The sequence below is a fragment of the Ochotona curzoniae genome, unplaced genomic scaffold, assembly GCF_017591425.1.
Source record: "Ochotona curzoniae isolate NIBS_2020 unplaced genomic scaffold, NIBS_Ocur_1.0 contig_2235, whole genome shotgun sequence".
Taxonomy (NCBI): domain Eukaryota; kingdom Metazoa; phylum Chordata; class Mammalia; order Lagomorpha; family Ochotonidae; genus Ochotona; species Ochotona curzoniae.
Window position 1 is genome coordinate 559,465 of NW_024465384.1, and position 21,679 is coordinate 581,143.

General features: G+C 48.2%; 1 protein-coding gene across 10 annotated transcripts in view; it reads right to left on the minus strand.

The window, feature by feature from the left end:
* Positions 1-21,679, minus strand: part of CACNA1C (calcium voltage-gated channel subunit alpha1 C) — a 559,109-nt gene that overhangs the window by 496,752 nt on the left and 40,678 nt on the right. For all 10 annotated transcript variants that reach the window (XM_040972179.1, XM_040972175.1, XM_040972178.1 and 7 more), the window contains exons 2-3: positions 7,241-7,562; positions 3,891-3,996 (exon numbers count right to left, since the gene is read on the minus strand). In XM_040972179.1, coding sequence (XP_040828113.1) covers positions 3,891-3,996; positions 7,241-7,562 — 428 coding nt within the window. The remainder of the gene's footprint in view (positions 1-3,890; positions 3,997-7,240; positions 7,563-21,679) is intronic.

The following is a 21,679-nucleotide window of genomic DNA, read 5'->3' on the forward strand; positions in this document are numbered from 1 at the left end:
GGAACCGAGAACAAGAGCACTCACACGTGGGGCTTCACCAGTGTGAAAGGAGAGTCTTATTCTAATTCTGGGGCAGTGGGATTGTGCTTTCCTGCACGGATAATTCTAGACCCCAACAGAATGGGAGGCCTCTCACGGTGCAAACACACCTCAGCTTTCTGTTTGCATTCTAAAGAGAGCTAGAGGGCAGACAGAAGAGACTGTGGAAACAGCAGAAGGTGGACCCCTTCCCTGGTAGTCATCTCCAAGGTCACTGTTCTCAAAGGGCAACCGAGGGCCACCCGAACCAGAACCACCAGGGGAGCTTCTTACAAATGCAGACCCCCTGCCATCCTGCCAGACCCTCAGGAACGAAATCTCTGGCCCTGGAAATCCACCTGTAAGTCACAGGGGTCATACGCCACTGAGACCTGTGAACCACTGCTACAGATACACACAGTCTCTCTTTTGACATCTCTCAGAGGAGATCTCCAAAAAAAAAAAAACAACAAAAACCCAGGGGGAGCGAGAGGGCTACAGAGGTCAACATTCAGCACGGAGGTAGATGTAGCCGATATGCCAGTGTGGTTTCAAGTCCTAGCTCCGCTCTCATTTCAGTTTCTGCTCATGCATGCCCTTGGAGGCAGCAGGTGATGGTTTAAGCACTTAGGTCCTGCCACCACAAAGGAGAACAGAATTGAAGTTTCTGATCTCTGGCTTGGAACTGGCCCAGCACCAGCTCTCAGAGGCACTTGAGGGAATGAGCCAGGAGACAGGAGGTCTCTTCTGTCTCTCAAATTAAAAAAATAAATAAATAATTCTTTCACAAGACTTTTTTTTATTGGAAAGTCAGATTTACAGAGAGAAGGGGAGACAAAGAGAAAGATTTACCATCTGCTGGTTTACTGTCCAAGTGGCTACAAGGGTTGGACTCGAGCAAATCCAAAGCCAGGATCTAGGAGTCCCTTCAGGGTCTCCTATGTAGGTGCAGGGTCCCAAGACTTTGGGTTGTTCTCTGCTGCTTTCCCAGACTACAAGCAGGGAGCTGGAAGGGAAGTGGAGCAGCTGGGACATGAACTTGTGACCATATGGGATGCCAGCACATACATGGTAAAGACTTTAGCCACTAGGCTGTCACACTGAACTCAGGTCTGAGTGACAAATTTTGCTCCATCCAAGAGACCCATAGCTCCAAATCTAAGTAATTGGCAAACACTCTGTGGGAAGTTTTTTAATGCATATTCCAAGAACAGGCCCCAGAACTACTAACCTTAATCCAATGCACAGGTGTTAGAATCTCTGTGCTGCAAGCCCTGCATGTGGGTGTAGTGGCAGGCAGCTTTGGCAGCTACCTCCTGGCCCTTGGGCCTCACTGCTACAAGAAATATTGGTCTCAGCATCTGGAAAGAATTTGAAACAGGAGAACCAGGTCCTAGAAAAATTTACCTAGAAAGACTAAAACTTTCCTAAGTCAAGGAGCTCACCAAGGGAAGAAGATAGAAAAATAAACAAGAAGATGGCTCAGACAGACCTGAGAGAACTTCCCAGAAGAACGGGAAGAAGCCTCAGTGAAGCGCTGCAAAGGGATATCAACCTACCGAGGATGCTGCAAGGAAGAAGGAGAGAAGAGAGGGGCCCAAGACCACCCAGCTGTCATCTCCACAGAGCTGAGCTCTGCTGGGAAAAGGCTGTGTGCATCTTTTGGTTTGGGGGCTTGTTTCATGATTGATTTGATTTGATTGAAAGGCAGAGCGACAGAGGAGAGAGAACTTCCATCTACCACTCTACCCCCCAAATGTCCATAATAGCCAGGCTTGAACCAAGCTGGGCCAAGTTGAAGCCAGAGACCTGGAACTCCATCAAGTAAAAGGCCATCTTGTGCTTTTTTCACAGGTGCATCAGCAGGAAGCAAGATCCGAAGTACAGTAGCCAGTACTTGCCCTGATAACTCAGACAGCATCTTAACCCACTATAGCACAATGCCAGCCCAGATTTCTGCTACCCTTTGATACTGTCTATCCCCATCCCCATGCACGTGAAAACCATGAATGAGGGGCCAAAGTCCAGCTTTCTGGAGCTATCCTTTACCACCAGGAGAGAGGCTCATTGCAAGCATGCCACTTGGTGATCTGATAGAGGCTGGGCGGCATCACCGCTCCTGAGCTTCAGGACACGTCCACCTCAGTGGTATGACTGACACAGTCACCAGCTGCCAACAGCACCTGTGCCAGAAACCTCCAATCCAGCTCCACAACAAATCCAGAACAACCCCTGCATTCTCTGGCTGGGCCCATGGCCTCCTGGAAAGGATTATGGGTCTTGACCAGCTCAAGGCTTCCCTTGCAAATAACACCCCTCGTGGCCCAATGGGTGAGGGGGCCCATATGCGGCCATCTCCAGGGGCTCCGGGGGTGGGGGGGGACTTTCTGCCTACTTTCAGGAGCAGCCCAGAACTCAAGCATGAAACATGGATTCTACCTGGAACTCCTTGTTTAGAAGTTGTAGATTGAAGTGTTAAGCTGGCAAGGAGATTTGGGAAGGAAGATGGAAATGTGAAGAAAAAGCAGACCCTGTGGGAAGAACCCCTTCTTTGGGGAGCCACTTTGGTTTGTATTTACTTGACACAGTGAAGATTTATTGCCAGGTTAAAAGACAAGGTAATGTCCCTGGATGGCCACATGGGCTGCAGCTAATGTTCTGCCCATCAACTCCATCCATGTCATTGTTCAGCGCTCACCGCCCTGCTCTGGAACCTTTGGAACCTGTTCCCAGCACGTGGACCCAAGCCTAGCCACAAGCTACATCAGTCCTAGATACACCAAACACCTTACCCAATAGGGTTCTGTAGCTATTTGTTACAAGGGGAGGGACAATAGCACTGGATTTATTTGCCTCAAAGAAAATGTCAAAGGTTACAAGATGGAAGAATTACATCAATGATAGCACCAGCGGCCTGTAGTCATGAGAAAGAAAATCTTCTGACAGTCCTGCTTCCGTCGGAAACAAACTCATCAGCCAGTCCAGGCTCACTAATGAAGAGGAAGTTGCTGACGACAGGGGAAAGATGGTGGCTTTGGTGACCAAACACAGTGTGTGGAAATCACATAAAAAAAAATGGTGTCTCTGTAGAGACAGCAGAAGAGAGAGGCAGGTTTTTCCTATGTGCCTGTGGCTCAGGCATCCCAGAGTACCCGTCTGCCAAGTGCATTCCACAGTTCTTTTCCTCACATGCCCAGACGTAGCGAAGGCTTTTGTAATGACTTCACGCTCAGCCAAAAGTAAACATACTCTCCACTTTTTCCATGGACAAATCCTAACCCCCAAATTGCCAGAGCTGGCCTCTCAACAGGCCAAATGGAAAGACGCCTTACCATCCCCCTCCAGCTGTAAAAATAATAATAATTATAATAATAAAATAATGATGCCTTTTTAAGCTCAATAATGCATCCTGACAGCAAAAATCTGACTTTTTTAAAAACCTCTTAGAAGTTATTCATTGCACAGCCAGGCTGGAGATTACCTGAGCAAACTCCACCACTGGAACAAAGGTGCTGCAAACACAAGCAACAACAGCTCAGATTCAAAGTTGGCTCCCACAAACACCTGTGCTTGCAACGTAGGCAGCACAGTTCCAATACGCGCAGGATTTGAGATTCAATATGCAAACACACGCACACACAAATGCACACACACACCCAGAGCTCACCATCACCAAACTGGAAGATTCTTCCTGAGAACAAGCTATGACAAGACAGGTGCCGATTGGAATAAACGAAAAACAGCACATAGGTTGGGGCTATGCAGTGCCTCTGAACACCCAGAGCTTCTCGCTTCTCTTCCACACTCCAGCTTGCACCTGCATCATCCATGCTCTGTTCTCCACCAAGTTAAGACAAGCAGGGCGTACTTACCAGGTTGGAATTGGTGGCATTGGAGTCATCTTCTGGGAAGGGGATATAGATTGCTAAGGCCACACAATTGGCAAAAATAGTCAGTAAAATAATTATTTCAAATGGTCTGAGGAAGGGAGTTAAGGAATGCTGCTGAAAATACAAGCGAGACAAACATGCATCTTTACGTTCTTTAGAAATGGATAGAAAGTTCAGAAGAACTTTGTTTAAACAACACATTCCAAGCCCCTTGTATTCTGAAAAGAAACATATGCCTTTTTAAGTGCTTCGAGTGGGTCCCCGCCAAAATTTTTCCTAATATGTCAAAAGCAGTGGAGGCCAGTCGCGTGCCAGAGTAAACACAGAGTTCTAAAAACTTTTTTTCTCCCTTCTTTTATTTATTTAGATTGCATTGGACTTCATTTTTCCCTCGTGTGTATTTGGGGTGGCTATTCCAGAGCAGCACAGCCCCAGGCAGGACTGCCTGGCGCCCCACATGGCCCCTTGCCTCGAGGCTTAAGAGCTGTCACCAGGGGACCCAAACATGCCTGCAGTAGAAGAGCTGGTCTTTCAGACAGAGAAATTTTTCAAGTTTTTCATTGACATTTTGGAAACTTTATTTTTAATCAAATTAAGAGGCTTTGTTTCACGTATGTTTTTATTTCCCAAAATTCTGCCTCATGCCCTCTGGACAGCTTCCAAAGACCCTGAAGCCCAGCCTGGGAGGTGGGGCAGGGAGGTGGGGAGGGAACACTTCCTCTCCCAAAGCAAGGCAAGATGTTTTACTGAGTGTCCATGCAAGGACTTGACACAGCACAGAAATATGTAAAACCCTTACTGTGGGCAAGGCTTATATATGGCAGGTCCTCTTGCCTCTTCCATGGGTTTGTGCTAGGTTCTGGAGCGACAATCTAAACTTCACACATGGTAGCACCACCTGCTGAGGATCCTGTGGACAGACTTCTTCATTTCAACACCAAGGCAGAAAGCACTCAGAGAAAGAAGCTATTGCAACTCCCCATCCACACCCACAACAGAAGGCCAGAATGAAAACTTTTAGTGGGAAGAAGGGACCAACTGATGCCCTCTAAGTTCCACCCCCTTGTCTTGTCTCCAGCCTACTTCCTCTAGGAAAAGCAAGAGAACAAGGGATGGGACCAACTTAATTCTCCCAGGAAAACCTGGACTCACGGAGGAAACGGAGTTCTGAAGCAAGAAGGAATTTCAGAGACCATCAGATTCAAACATCAGTGGCCCAGAAAGCGTGAGGAAACTTAGGCAGCTAGGACTAGGCCCCAGACTTCCTGACTGCCGGTTCCCAGGGTTTGCTCACCTGCCACTGGGGCTGACCACTAGGGCTGGACCCATAGGCAACCCCAGGTCAGAGCCACCACATTCTGTAACTGGAAAGAATCTAAGTGATATAATTGCCCTCTGCTTCTCTACATGGCTGAGGCCCCAAATTAGCACACAGGGACCTGTCCAACCTCCCTATTCTCACTCATTTTTTCTCTCCACACCCCACCCCGTATATATAGAAAAAACCTAATGCAACTGACCAAGCCGAGGCACCCACCTATGTCATCGAGAGAGCAAAGTCATGTCTGGCCACTGGAGAAAGACCAGATAGCTCTGTAGGAGCTGCCTTTTTCAAATTCGTTAGAGTTAAGCTCAAATGTTCTGATACATGTTGCTCAGCACAAACATCTTTTGGTCACACATCATCTCTTACCTTTCAGCTACCAGTCAAAATTTTCACATCTTTCTGCGGAAGCTCTTTAATGAAACAGAACACATCTACCCTGAACCAACGAAGACTTGGGAGCTCTGCCCAGTAAATTCTTAGGATAAAATGTCCAGCACAGCGCTGCGTGCCAGAGGTCTAGTCCTGTCTGTCTCTGAGCACACGACTCTGAGGGTCCTTCTGTGAGGCCCCATATCATCACTGAGGATGCTCAGCCTCTCTGATCTCTGCAGCCCACGATGCTTAAGGGGTGAAGGGGCTCAGAATTACACCTTGAAAGCTCAAGCCTTCAAGGTCACTTCCGCTGCAGGACCCACACAGCGGCGTCTGCAGATACAAAGTGGGAGGTTTCTTCATTTACTTGAAAGGCAAAGTGACACAAGAGAAGGTGAGAGAGAGAGAAATCTTCCACCTGCTGGTCTACTCCCAAATGTCCATGACAGGCAGGAGGGCTGGGCCAGGCAGAAGTCAGGAACTCAGAACTCCCATCTAGGTCTTCCACATGGAGAACAAGGGTCCAAGCACTTGAACCCACCCCTCAGTGTCTCTCGATACATGAGCAGGAAGCCAAACTGAAAGTGCAGCAGCATCAGCATCCAGGACTCAAATCAGGTACTCCAAAACAGGATGCAAGCATTCCAAAGCGATAGCGTACTCCACTGCATCACAATACTCACCCCACAGTCTGTATCTTAAACTCAGACAACTTTGTACATTACAAGCACCTGGAGCTTTTTTTTTTTTAATGCCTGGGTGAGGACAGATGTTTAGCCCAATGCTTCAGAACTCTGTATCCCACACAGGAGAACCTAGGTTCAATTCCCGGCTCCAGTTCCTGATTCCAGATTCCTGCTAATTTGCATCCTGGGAGGCAGTGGTGATGTCTCAAGTAACTGAGATCCTGCCTCCAATGTTGGAAGACCCAGACTGAGTTCTCCATTCCTGGCTCTGGCCATGGCTGAGGCCCTACTGCTGGGGACATCTGGAGTGAAAACCAGAATACGGGAGCTCACATTCTCATCTGTCTTTATCTCTCTGCCTCTCAAATACATTTTTTTAAATGCCTGGGTAGAGCTCAGATGTTGGTAATTTGTTGAAACTTTGCAAGTGATTCTAAGCAGCAACCAGGCTCCAGGGATCCAAGGCCCTAAGCCAAGAGCCAGAGCCACAGACCACTGCTCTCTACCTTCTCCTACATTTCCTTACCCGAGAAACAGGCCATGAAACCATCCCAGTGCCATGAGTGAAATAAAATTATGAAGCAGTCTGTAACAAGCTTGAGCCCAACCCTGTGAGTGAAGCTTGGAAAATCTTGGCCATGTGAGATGCTAGTTCATAGCCTCACAGGTTCATTTCTCAAATGCTGTTTCTTATATTTAAAAAAAAAAAGATTCTAGTGGGGGCACACTTATTCTACAAGCAAATTGCTAGGCCCCGTACCTGAAGACGCTGACTCATCAAGTCAGAGGCAGGAGCCTAGAGTTCTGCATTTCAACAGTACCCTGAGGATACACACACAGCGGGTATGAGAACTAGTTTGTGCTCTCCACACAGCCAACACAGCTACTGCCCAGGAATCCCAGCAGCAAATGAGAGCATCCCACCAAGCCCAGAGCACAAAGGATACTTCCACTCCACGATGCTAATGCACGCCCTCCGGATAGGGTTCTTCAGGGTGAGGCAGAGCAGAGCGCGGGGTGGGCGCGTGGCAGTCGTGCTGCCCTGCTTCTTGGGTTTCCCGTACTGTTGCCGCTTCCGCTGCGTGGAGCTGACTGTGGAGATGGTCGCATTTCCAGCGCTGCCCATCAGCTTGGCCTGCCGGGCTGCATCAATGGCTGCCTGCCAGGACAGGGCTGCCCCTGGGGTGGGGATGTGCTCAGGGGCGAGCCCAGCAGCTGCGTTGGCATTCATGTTGGCATGAGCTGGGCGCGGGCTCCCATAGTTGGAACCTGCGACGAGAGAAAAAAAAAAGGGAACAAGTTATTGGAGAGCAAAACAGCACATGAGACATGCATTTGCATCCCAGACTCACCATTTAAAATAAACTTATTTAAAGCTCTAGCAGGAAGCTGAAGGGTAGTACCTGGAAACACCAAGGTGAGATGCCAAGGACAGACAGGAAATCTTTCCCCATCCTACTTCTGCCTAGTTCTACTGCCTACTTCTGCCTACTTCTCACTCATCTCTGGCAGACAAGAAATAGAATATGTACATTATGGCATGCAGCAAGCTTAACAGCTCAGCGCTCGTGAGCAAAGGGTGCAGAAAATGAGAAACCACGAGATGGCAACTGTATGTTGTTGTACTGTATCATTGTAAGGAAACACAAACATGAGGGGTATTCACTAAGCAGAACAGAATGGTTGAATGGGGATAGTGAGGAAGAAGAGTAAGGCCTGAGGATAAGAGGAAGGAAGGAAGGAAGGAAGGAATGATGAGGAAAGGTCACTGTATGAATTGCAGAGTGTGATTTTTTCTCTACTCTGCACCTAAGGTCCAAAAAGCAAGAATCTCAGCAAAACCAGCGGTTTGGACTAAAGCAAAGTCCCAACCAGGCAGCTTGCATCCACACAACGAGACACGTTTCAGTTGGGTAGGAAGGATCTGGGAAAGTTTTCATCGCCGTCAACAAATCCTCCAGCATCTGACACCCCTCTCACTGGGAATGAAGAGCTCTTAAAATAAGGATAACCAGTACAGGCTTGGGCCAATGAAGCAGAGCAAAGGTGGCACTATGTGACATCCACGCCTCCCGCCCCGCAAGACCAGATGGAAAGAAAGCAGCATCACCTGCACCTGACTCTGTTGGAGCGGTGGCCCTGGTGGAAGCTGGCTGCCACATGAGGCAGCCTGACAGCCACAAGGCCCGTGTGAGGACTCCTGAGCCAGTCTCCATGGAGAAACCACAGGTAGGCCAAAAGAATCCAGGAAGTGCCTGACTGCTCCATCCTCCACTTGACTCCCACCTCACGGGCATCCCCAAAGCCAGAACTTCCCCCATTCAGGAGCCTGCACAAGCCTGGCCCACAGACACTGGAAGGGAAAATAAGCTGCTTGCTGCTGGGAGCTGCTCTGTTTTTGAGCTGGTCATCACGGAGTAGGGAAAGGGAGCTGAGTATAGGAGGTTGCCAGGGTCAGCTAGAGGGACCCTGTCGAGTAGGAAACGATGAAATTCAGAAGGCCTGACCTCAGCAGGGGTAACTCCGCTGATCTGGACCAATGGCGACCAAGCCTTCAACACTGTCCCTCAGTCACAACACATGCTCTCCACACATTTCTCATTCTGTCAGGCCAGTGTCTTACTGTACACTCCAGAAGGATTGCCAAGTGGTCAGCTCAGCCTGGGCCCATACCTCAATTTCCACGAACAGACAGGTGACCTTGAGATTTGATGCCACGAGCCAAATGGTTGAGTATAACAGGATCAAAAAAGAGCCACAGAGCATGAGTCACTACTACGGCATCTGGATGTCAATCTGGCTGCTCACAAAACTGTGGCAAACAACCATCCGCATGGTACATACATCACTTCCACCCACAAGGATCTTCTCCGTTCAAAGTACCCATACCCCTTCCAGGGGAGCTGTTGGTCCCAGAACATACCATGCCTCTTTTGTTTCCTAGTATTTGGTTGAACCTTGGTGGCTTCCCCAGCCACCTAGGTGATACCTATCTTGAGCTGATCATTCTACATTTGACCTCCAAGATGATACTGGTCCAAGCATGACCTGCCTTCCAGAATCCATCACTGCCACCACCACACAGGAAAAGGACATGGCCCAACTTAGTAAGGCAGAACGTTCTCCCCCACAGAGACTGTCTGTTCCAGAGACAGTTCTCCAACAACCTGGATTCTGCCTCCACTGCACTTGAAGTCAGCCCTCACTCTGAGCATACACAGGTGAGATGGGTGCGGCTCTCGGTCTAGCCTCTGTGTGTGCATGTGCATGTGCGTATGTGTGGTGTGTGTGTGTGCATGTATGTGGGGTGTGTGTATGGTGAAGTTGCTTGAGTAACTTACCTTAAGCTCCTTTGAATTTGGGTCTCTGTCCTTGAAACAAAGACCTGGCCCGTGCTGCTCTGCAGCCAAAGCCTGCACCTGGCCAGACTGTCATTTCTGCCTGACTTCTAAGCCTGTGTCCTCCCTATCTCACCAGCAGCAGGTGAGAAGTTTCAACTCTTAGGCTGACTGACACTGTCACCCAAATCGCTGTATTTCATGGAGATAAACCTATCATGATGGCCACACAGGGACTGCACACATCAGGTCTGCTTCAGGACCAGCTCACCAGCTGCCTAATGTACTGCTCTCATCTGGTCCCTGTAGCATCAGAGCCCCTCCTGTCCTACCCAAAATATGGAAAAACTGTATCTTTGTTCTCTCCAACTCAAATTCTATATCCAATGACCTCTAGTTCACTGTATATTCCCATCACCTTCCTCCTATTTTCAGCCCCAGTTACTGCAGACAGCTGCTGAACCCCCACTGGTAAAGTGTGTTAACCAGAACAACAGGCCCCCGGAAAAGTCTGGGCTCTTACACAGCCTGTCCCTGGCCTCCCCGCACCCACTGTGTGCATCTCAACCATACAGCCAGGAAGAATACATCAAGGTGGTCCAAAGCAAAAAAACTAGGACAGTGAACATGAATAGGCACCTGCAGCAGAAGCACTTGCTCGTGTAGCCAGCCAGTATAAAGAGCTTCACTTGGTACAAGAAAACAAAGCAGTGCATGACTCATTAAAGGTCACCAAGTGAGACAATGGAAGATTTCTGCAGCAAGCTCAGGCCCCAGAGTTAACTAGCAGACTCTACTGCTGCCTCCTCACATGTCGCACACACTCCACATGCACACACGTGTAATAGTAAACATGGCAACCCAGCAAGCAAACGCCTGCCCCTGAAAGGGGCTGCATTTTTGACCCCAAGAATGTCCTTCCTATTTACTCTGGCCTTCAGGTTAACAGCCACCCACTGTGCTGACAGCCCCCTTGGCTAATTCCCAAGACATGTCTGTGGTGAACGAAAGCAAGCATCCCAGTTTTAGTCTGTTGCACTGCAGTGGCCAAGTCCAAAGAGGGGCCCAACCTCCAGTCTTATTCAGTGTACTGGAGAAGGCAGGCGCTCTTACTCTGCTCCCTTCATCTGTGTGATATATAAATTTTCCTTCCTAGACTCTGGTATTAACAAAATTTCCTAGGATCTCTTTATTTTTGGGTTGAATGTCTCCCCTTGGCTCTCAGCAGTCAAAACAGTCCTTGTGCTCTGCAGTTAACCCTCCAGCCCCCAGGACCTGCTCAGGACAAACACAGAACATGTCACACTGCTCCTGGGCTGACTCTCTCACTCTCTGTTCTCATCCCCACACACTGTGCTCAAACCCATCTCTCTCAGCTGTCAGTGAGATTCCCAAAGCCCACTTTGGCAGAGAACAGGAAACAGGGGTCCTGAGAACAAACACAGGCCCCATGCACACACAGCATGAGGCAAAGGTGTCCAGAAAGCAAGGCATCATCTGTGTCCACGGAGCCCAGGAGTTGTTGTAAAAAGCAGGTCTGAGTAGGCAGATTTCTCAAAGTGGTAGCCAGCCCCCACTCAACAGTGGGTGGAAGAAGGGCCACAGCCTTCCTCCTCATGTTGTGAGCTGTGCCCAGAACACAGTGGCTTCTCTGAAGCGCACCATCTGGGAAAACCACATGTGAACAGGTCCATGGGGAATGTGGACACCAACCCCACCCTAGCCAGAGGACAAGAAAACAAGCTGAAACCCTGGGGTGCTGGCAGCTCTGGGTGCTACTCTCCAGCCCTGTGACATGGCTAAGGAGCTAGCCACAGTATACCTTGGCCTCTCAGGCTAGCCTCACCAGGGCTGCACTTTAGTCCTAGCAAGGCCTCCTCTTCTCCAAGTCATCTCCCCCCTGCCACAGTGACATTCCCCCACTCGAACCTGAGGCCTATGAATATCTTCCTGTTACCCCCAACAAAGTGGAACATTCTAAGAATCACAGACATGGAAAATCTGTGGCTCTGACTCAATGGATCAGAAGCCAGAGGAATGTCACGAAGGTAGGGAAGGCAGCATTATGTCCCCGATAGCTTTTGTAAGCACAAAATCACCACCCAATGCAAAGAGACCAATTTTCAAATTATAAAGCTGATTCAAAGCTCTGTCTTTTGGCTGCCAGCTGAAAAAATGCCACCCATTTAAGTCAGTCTGGCTCCTGCCTTACTTGACTATTTCCACGGATGCTCTTAACCCTGAACGAGCCCCAGAGCGGCAGCTGACCACACCAGGCTACGTCCAGACAGGCAGGTGTCCCACAGTGGTGACACCTGGACATTAAAAAAAACATCCCATTTATCATATGGCCCAGTTCCCCCTGAGGACAGGAACAGCTTCCACCTCCTGCACGCAGCTGCTACTCCTCTCAGAGGATGAGGATGAGAGCAAGACCACAGCACAGCCTGCAGCCCCATGTCACTCTGCTCTACAAGGGCTGGAGTGAGAAGCTCAAGTCAGTATATGGCCATTTATGCTTCCTTGAGACCCTGCACAAGGAAGGCTTAACACTGGGAAACTGGAAGATTTTTCTTGAAGCAACAACAACTGACTATTTTATTTTATCTATCTCCATGTGACCAAGGGCCACATCCCAGAAATTGCCCAACAACTACCTGCTAACAATTGGAATGATAATGATGCCATGATTAAAGATAATGGCCAAGCGCAGGTAAATTTCACGATTTCTGAAGTCAGGCCATGTGTCCCCCTGGAGAATGGACTTATTCTCAAATCGTCAGACTCTTCCATCTACTTCCAGGCTGTGGCAGTGGAGACAGGAGTCGTGCTTTCCAACTCCCATGCCACATGCCAGGGCAGGCCACTATCCTTTTCTTGCCTGGAAATGCTGCCATAGACCCCCGACATTTCTCTCCCTTCCACTCTTGCCCAGCCCCAGGCCCATCTGCCTGCAGCAATCAAAGTGACCTTTTAGAAATATGAATCTAACACCAGGTTGTCAGTTCCTTAGATACATCAATGCCCTCAAATCCAAACTCTGTCATTGCTTAGGAAGCCTAAACAGGCTGGCCTGGATCCCCTTCTCCAAGCACATGTTTATCCTCTTAGCCAGACACACTGCGCTCTTTTTATGCCTGCACGTGTTCAGTTCTTGTCCTCCACAATGCCCTTGCATGTATTTAGAATGTTCTTCCTGGGAAAGGTGTTGTGATATCCTGCTCGTACCTCCAAACAGGCTACTGATTCAAACCCCTATTTCTCCATTTCCCATCCAGCTCCCTGCTCATGCTGGATGGGAAACAGCAGATGATCACTCAAGCACCAGGGTCTCTGCTGCTGCTAACATGGGAGACCTTGATGGGACTTCTGGCTCCTGGTGCTCTTTGGCCAGGGACTCACCCAAGGCCTTGGAAGAAGCCCACAGGGGTCTTACTCTCTATCCTCTCGCTGTGGTGACAAGGGGTCAGCCTTCCCTTTACAAGTGCAACAGCCAACCTCAAACATGAACCATTCTTTGTCTAACAATTGAAGGGCCAAAGGCTAGAGAGCAAGAGGCCATTCGTCTTCTCTATTTGCTTTACCCAGATAACTGCAAAACACAAACATGGAGAAACCTGTCTCTTGGTTTTAGAAGATAAGCTGAGGCCTTATCCATCTCAAGCTCAATGATGCTCATTTACAGAAGGACTGAGTGTACCAGGGCCACATGTAGCAGGTGGGAGACAGGCTGACTAGCTGGCTCCACTGTTTTCCCAACCCCCTTCCACTGCATCCTCTTAAGGCTATGGAAGTGAGAGAGCTGAAAACCATTCCCAAACCTTCTGGCTAGAAGTCTTGATGCAATTTTAGGGCTGGACAAGGGAGAACTGAATTGGAACTAATCCAGGTGATCAGGGTGTTACCTGATGGGTACAGTGCAATCTAAGGGCTGCCAATCATTTCCAGATCCCTGAATGATGGGTAAGAGGGTGTGATCCTAGAGACAGTCCTTGGCACAGTGACTTCCTGATTCCACTGCTTCCTGATGGTATCAGAGCCACCATTCTCATTGCAAGTCTGCTCTGGAAGTTGTTCCTAAAAGCCCAACCTAGAGCCTCCTCTCCCATCCCCTCCAACTAGAAATTTTACAAGCTTTTGCATTGCTGTATGGGTCTTACCTCTTCAAATGATTACAGCAGCTTTTGTTATAGGTCTGATCCTTGACCAAGACATCCCAGTTTATAGCAGTGCCATCCAGCACAACTTTCACATTATAAAGGACAGGTGTCGTCCAATTCATTAACCACGAATCCTATGTGGCGGTAGAGCACTGGAAATATTAGCTGGTACATTCTATTTAAATTCATTTATATTTAAATAGCCACAGGTAGTTAGAGGCCGCCCCACTGAACAAAGCAAGTATCGGAGCAGAAATCACCATGGGACAAGCATGGTGAGATATCAGTGGGGAAATAGAAAAGGGTGCCAAACAGTGCATCTGATCACAATTGTGGACAAACAAAACCACTTTTAAAAGCAACCAAGAACTTATTCAAACAGTGAAGAGTGAATGTGCTGATCAGGAAACAATCAAGCTAGGCAAAAATACTTATTTTCAAGGAATAAGAATTCTAAGATCCAATACACAACAGAAAAACTAAAAAGTCCTTTCTCAGTGTCTACTACTCTTGACAAATGAAATTTCTTCTCAGTGGGCAGATGGAATCACTGATGATAGCCCCAGCTTAAGTGACGGGGAACCTCAGCACATACACCCTGACATGACATGAAGGACCCCTTAGCAGAACAAGCACAGGGAAGAAAGGAGAGTCTTCTAAATGTGCCCACCACAGTGCTGGACACTCCCTCACCTGGTACAGACACTGCTCATGAGATGTGGAGGCTCAGAAAGGGCCCACAACCAAAACAGTCAAATATACTTCAGAGCAGAGAGATGGCACAGCATGACATCTGAGCTATCTATGAAACTTGGTTGATTTTCTTCTTCTTTGAGAGCAGAGAGATGGAGAGAGCTCCCTTCTGCTAAGGCCTGCAGGGGCCAGCACTGGTTGAGCCAAAGCTGGGACCAAGACGTCAAACCAGGTCTCCTAAATGGTAACAGGAACCAATCGCTTAAAACATTACCTCTGCAGGAGGAAGCTGGAGTCAGGAGTCTTAAGTATTGAACTCAGATATGCCAAGGTAGGACCCTGATGTCTCGATCAGCACCTTAAATACTGGGCTAATCACCCACCCCTAACATTTTTTTCCCCACTCCACAATCCCCTGATGACTGGGGCAAAGGCAGGATGGAAGGCAGAGAGCCTAGAGCATCTCAGAGGCCTAAGCCAACCAAAAAAGCAGCAAAGCTATTGACATTCACACCTTCTAACAATCCAGCAAATGAAACCTCCTTTCTTTTCCATGCAGCTAAAGCTGAAGGGAGGAAAAGCAATCTTAGTAGGGAATCCCTCTGGCAGCAATCCACCTGCACATGCCCACAAGGCCCAAAATCACCTTGGCTAGGAAAGCTGCATCATGACACAGTGCCCCCTTGGTCTTCAAGAGCTCTCCAGTTAATACCACTGCACACAAGAAAGAAAAAAAAACACAGAGCAAACAGCCATGCCATCATCCTCACCAAAGATAATAAACTTTGACACCCATAAAATACTTCTCCCACTTACTTCCAGACATGAAGAAAGGGGTGATCACACCCTCTTCTAGTTGCACCACTTGATAACAGCAAACTAGAACTGCAGGCCCTCACTGAAGGTGTATTTCAGCTTATGATAAGCCAGGGTTTTGGCTTTTTAACTGCTAGAGCACGGCAGCCTTTGCAGTCAGAGAAGCAGAAATACCCACAGGCTGCCAAAATCTGGGGAGCAAAGAACAGGGTGCAGAGATCCTGGCCCCAGGGGAGCCACTGTACCCTGACATGATACCAACAGACTCCAGCTTGAGTTCTTAATCTCTCCAAAATTCACAAGCTTTGTGGCCTCAGAAATCCTTACACAGCATTTGCAGGAGGTGCTCCAAACACATTTGCTGCACAGAAGTTCGCTAACAGAACTCTTACTCAGCTCTAGGTGACTCCTGTGAAGCATTTCCATGGATGGTGCTATTTGGGTATTTTGATGACTATGCCTACCATATGCTAAATATGTCTCCAATTATAGGTTAAGTGAATATTTGCCTCAACAGAAGGGAAGTCCCAAGAAGCAGGACTCTGGGTTTATTTTGTTCACTACTCAATTCCCCCAAAGCACAGAACAGCCTGGAGTGTGATATGTGTGCAATAAAAATGGGCTGAATGAGCGATGAATGAGTATCTCACAATATAATTGTCCCAAGACTCTACTTGCAGCATTAATTACTTAGACCTCTGTGTCCATGTGGGAGACATAGTGGCTTTGGCCCATTTTATAGCAGAGACGTGAAGCACACCTTTCCCAGATACCAGAATTAGCGTTAGTATATGCAGTAGCCCCAGCTTCCTTTCTTTTTTTTTTTAAAGATTTATTTTTATTGGAAAGGCGGATATACAGAAAAGAGAGACAGAGAGGAAGATCTTCCATCCGATGATTCACTCCCCAAGTGAGCGTAAAGGCTGATACTATGCCAATCAGAAGCCAGGAGCCTCTTCCAGGTCTCCCACACAGGTGCAGGGTCCCAAAGCTTTGGGCCATCCACGACTGCTTTCCCGGGCCACAGGCAGGGAGCTGGAAGGGAAGCAGGGCTGCCAGGATAAAACCGGCGCCCATATGGGATCCCGGGCGTGCAAGGTGAGGACCTTAACCACTTGCGCCACCGCGCCGGGCCCCCCAGCTTCCTTTCTTATTACCACCTGAGAGCACAGGACAGGAGGTGTCCATGCTGAAACTCACCCTGTACCTTCACTGGCACCCACTGAGGTGAACAGAGTTCACCTTTGGGGATCAGCAGTAACTACCCTAGCTCCATCTCTTGCCTCTGCATATCCAGCCACACAGGACACAGGAGTGACTCAGGGAACAGAACCATGGTCCCACAGCAGGGATATGACCTTGTACCAAGACACCCACACACTTGGGGTGCTGGGAGGTGCTTCCCCTGAAGGAATAGCATGCTGGGCACCTGTGCCCTGCCCAGTACCTCCTCCACTTGGCCAGAGGAAAGTGTGAGTTGCCAGCCCCAATCAATCGAGTACCAAGAGACTAGCAGCTGCAATCCACGACAGCCCTGCTCAGGAGCTTAAAGGACTAGTCCAGAACTCCAGCAAGCAACAGATCTGGGCCCTCACCACAGTACAACTGTACGAATGCCAAGCTGGAAATAACCTAGGAGCCCCTCCCTGGAGGACTGGCAAGATAACTCAATGCACACCCACAGGACAGAATTTTAGGAAACCACGAAAATGACATCGTGGGAAATCTTAAGTAATACAGATCAACTGCTCTCTGCATAACATGAAGCAAGAGAAACAAGGTCCGAGAAAACAACTATGTCAGGACCCCAATTTCATAAAAGATGTACTTTCTAAGAAAGACTAGAGGGAAATGCATTCAAAGATAACTAGAGGTGGGCCCAGCACAGTGGCCTAAAGTCCTTGCCAAGCATGTACCAGGATCCCATCTGGGCACCAATTTATACTCTATTTCCCATCCATCTGCCTTCTCATGGCCTGGGAAAGTAGTGGGGATGGCCCAAGGCTTTGGGACCCTGCACCCACACAGAAGATCCAGAAGGGGCTTCTGGCTCCTGGCTTTGGATCAGCTTAGCTCTTGCCATCGTGGCCACTTGAGGAGTGAATCAGTGGACAGAGGATCCTTCTCTCTGTCTCTCCTTCTTTCTGTAGTTCTAACTTCACAATTAAAAAAAAAAATGGTTATCTCCAGGTGACAAGTGATATTTATTGGCAGATGTCTAGCACTTTGGACCTGGAAGCCAGACAGACAGGCTCCAAATTCTGGCCTTGCCACTAGCAGCTGTATAATTCAGACCCTCCCATAGCTGTCTGCACAGCGAAGTGGGAGTGCCCACCATGCAGCACTATAGGGGCGACCCAGGAAGCCAGCAGATTCAACTCCAGAAGAGTGCTGGGCAGCAATAGTACTCACTGTTTTTATTATTTCATTCTCCAGATTCTGCACAACACATAATGCATTGGTGGTCAGAAAGAATAAAAGAGGCGACTGAGCTTTTTCATGCCAGAGTCTCATCCAGACACAGCCAAATTCTTGGAGGAAGGGGACACAAGAACCCACCAGACCAAACAATTACCCAGCCTCCTCACCACCTACCCGGACCTTGCCCTTCTGACTCACAGCATAGTGGGCAAATATGAACATCTGCCGCAGCTGTAGAGAAGGACAGGGAGAGGCATGAACACCCAGCTCGCCCTTTCAACAGTCCTCTGCTGACCCCAAGCTCGGCTCTGGGTCATGGGCAATTTGACCCTCCAGGTGTCCAGTTGGGATACTCTGATAACAGAAGAATCTAGATCTGAGGTAAAATGTTTGATCTGAACATTAGCTGAGAATCACAGGCAAGATCTTCCCATGTTTGTTGCAGGTTGGTTTCCAAAAGTCATTCCCTTTCATAGCCACATATGCCCACAAAGTATGAGCAAGGACATTTACCCGCACAAAGAGACACAAGGACTCCAAGTCGGGCTCCAGGTCTGAGATGCACCATTCACATAGCCTAGCCCTAGAAGGACTTAGAGTAGAATGAGACACTACAGACAGGGCGTGACTTTCTCCAAACCCCACAGCCAGCTGGGTCCAGCATCCCAGCCCCTGACCCTACAACCAATCTGCACACTACCAGTAACACAGCCAAGGGGCAGATGATAGGCATCCCTCACCGGGTTTCAATGTTCTCCTCTATAGACAGAGATCATAACACATTAACATACTCCTCACAGGGCAACTGCAAAGACTCAATGGGATTATGCCTAGAAAAGTACTACCCAAATATAAAGTATTATTTAATATGAATCATTCCACACAAGCATCACAAAAACCCTCAGGGCCTCAAAGAAGAATACCTCATTTCCATGAAGTGAAATAAAACATGAAAGCTGGTTCATTAAGAAAACAAACAACTTTCTCCCATGAGCACACCATGCTATTAAGCAACTCCCTCTTAAAAGTTGCTATGTTCCTTACAGAAATATTCATGGTGTCGGTTGATGACAAGAAAGTAAATCTTTCCAGAGAATTCCAGAGATCCTGGGAACATGGCGCATCCTGTCTCATGGGAAGGCTTGGAGGGTCAGCACTGCTGGGTCAAGGGATCACCCTGCACATCTACACACTAGAAATAACATACTCACACACACCCACACATGGCCTGCCTGTCCCACTCCTGGACGTCTTGAATTTTCACTAAAGCAGGACAAAGGAAACAGCATGAGTTTATTCTCATAGACTCGCAGGCCACTTAATAACCAAGCTCTATATAAAATATAATGCTTCTTTCATTTAGAAAAGTCAAAGTCATTTATCTCATTAATCCCCCCACAAAACCTCTGCCAGACGAAAAGCAGACAAGAAGGTAAAACGCAGTGAAAAACCATGCGCATCGCCCGAGAGGCTGTCACTCTCTGGTAAACACTGGCCTTCATATAGACAGGAGGCTGCCCCAACCCCCAATCCGAGCGGGGAGAGAACAGACAAGTCAGGAACTGAGAATTCCTGTCCCAGCGCTGTGCCCCTCTGCTCTGTGTCCTCAGGCAGGTCAATCTCCTCCCTGCTTCTCAAGGCCCTCACCTCTGGAATGGGGAAACTGAACAGGCACCATGCCATGCCCCTCAAGCTCACACTCAGGTTATAGAATTCTGTGGCCCAAGCATATTTAAAAAAAAAAAAACAACTATTAATGGCTTTCCAATATTTTTCACACCAAAATAGACTTATCTTTCAATCCTATCTCCCATGAACTTTTTGAAGAAATCTTGTCTATACAATGGGCTATTATTTGGCCTTATTAAGGAGGAATGAAATTCTGAGTCACTGTTGCACAGACAAGCCTAGAAGCCATCCTGCAAAGTGAAATACACTAGTCATAAAAGGACAACCATAGCATGATGCCATCTGTGAAATAAATACCAAAAATAGAATAAGTTACCAGAGCCTGGGACAGGGGAAAAGTTAGAAGGATGAAGACTCTCAGATCTGGACACACCGAATGCCACTAAACTGTAATTGTTAAAATGGTTAAAATGGCACATTTGATGCTGTATGTGTTTTGCCATCACAAAAAGTCACTTGTTTTAAAAAGCCAACAAGGGCACAGGGTTCAACTCTTGGGTCTTGGAAGAACATTCCAAAGGGAGGGGATGCGTGAGACAAGCTGCTGTGTTTACGAGCAGAAAGTCACAGGAAGGCACCTGGAAAGAAAGATACACAAGCTTCCCTTCAGGAAGGGGATGGAAAGACCAGTGTAGCATGACAAGCCTACCTCCCATGAGCCCTAGCCCCTACCTCCCTATCCCCTAGCACAGGACACAGGCCCAGAGAAGGATGCAAAGAATTCTGACCATAAATTGTTTTTCAAATATCAAATAAATCACACATGCACATGCACAAACACACCTTCACAAGTGAGGAAAACCAGACTTGCATACAAAGACATCTACAGTCTCCTTGGACACCAGGAAAGTATCCAGCACTGGACGTCAGGCAGGATGATGTGCAAGCTTGGAAGTGAGGTCGATCCCACACTGATGCACGGTTTCTGTCTTCTTCACCTGTCAGGATCCCCAGGCCAGGCCAAGACTTATTCATCCTTGTTTTTCTGGTGCCCAGCCTGGAGTGGGCCCACAGTAGGTATAAAAAAAAAAAAAAAAAAAAAGAAGGAGGACTTGCCAACAATGCAGCATCCTGCTCATTTTAAGTGAGAAGACAAAGACATTGTGTTCACAACGAACAATGAAAACAATGCAGACAGAAGCGTATAGCTACCAGTCCGGCAGACCTGGGTTAAGCCTGCTGGTTGCCACACACACATACACACACAGTCCCTGGCAACTGAAACCCAGGCTCTTTAGATCCTTTGGTGGCTGGCAAACTTCTCAACTCTCTTTTTGTACATTTGTTTTCCACTCCTCTGGGCCCCCATGCTGTCCTTTCTCTTCTTTCTGCTCACATGCTTTCAGTGCTGTCCGGGTCCAGTGCTATCTGATGCAACATCTTTTCCTCCATGGGTCAAGTGGGAAGGGGTTCAGGGGGAGGAAGCATCTGATGAGGTTGCCCTTTTATACAGCAGAGGTTCAGGGGAGTGGATCCATTTAGGTATGGGAGGTTCCAGCCACTGTCATCTCTTTGGGAATAAGACTAGATGTTTGGGTCTCTTTCACCCTCCCAAACTATGTTATTCTCTGTGACTCTAAAGAAGCTCACCTCCCATTCCGAGCACCAGGTATCTCTCAGTAGAAGGGTCAAGGTGGGGGGAATCACTAAAGGATCTCAAAAGTCCTCTGATTCTAGAATTCTCTAATGGCCAGTGGGGGAGTAGGTTGGTATGGAACACGCTGGTTAAGGAAGGAGGCTTCCCAGATGAATCTGCTCACCTCCCTCACCCCTGCCTTCCTTCCTCTAATGCTGACAATCACAACCAGCTGCACAAGAACTTCCTAAACACCAGGTTCCTTTGGCATTGAGCCTTGCCGGGCTTTGCTCTCTCAATCTATGAAATGGCACTCCTTCAAGATGGTTATCCACACCCAAGAACGCACTAAAAGAGGGCAAGAGCACATTTGCAGAGTCTTTGGGGGTGACATGGAGCACTTTTCTGAAGGTGAGAGCTGCCTCGTATTTCACACACAGAAATGATCTTGGGGGAAGTGAGGAGCCTAGTTTGCCCTGCTCTATATACTCAATATTCCACTGAACAACAACTTTGTCACTGCATAAACACAGACTCGTCATGGTTACATTGCAGGGGGTCCTGGCAGCATGCAGCTGCACATACTGGTTACTGAGTGCCATGAAAGAGGCATTTTCTTTTGTAAATCAATGGTCCTAAGGTGACACTCAGGCAAATGCTTGTCCGACGTCCATGTTGAGCCCAGAGAGTCTG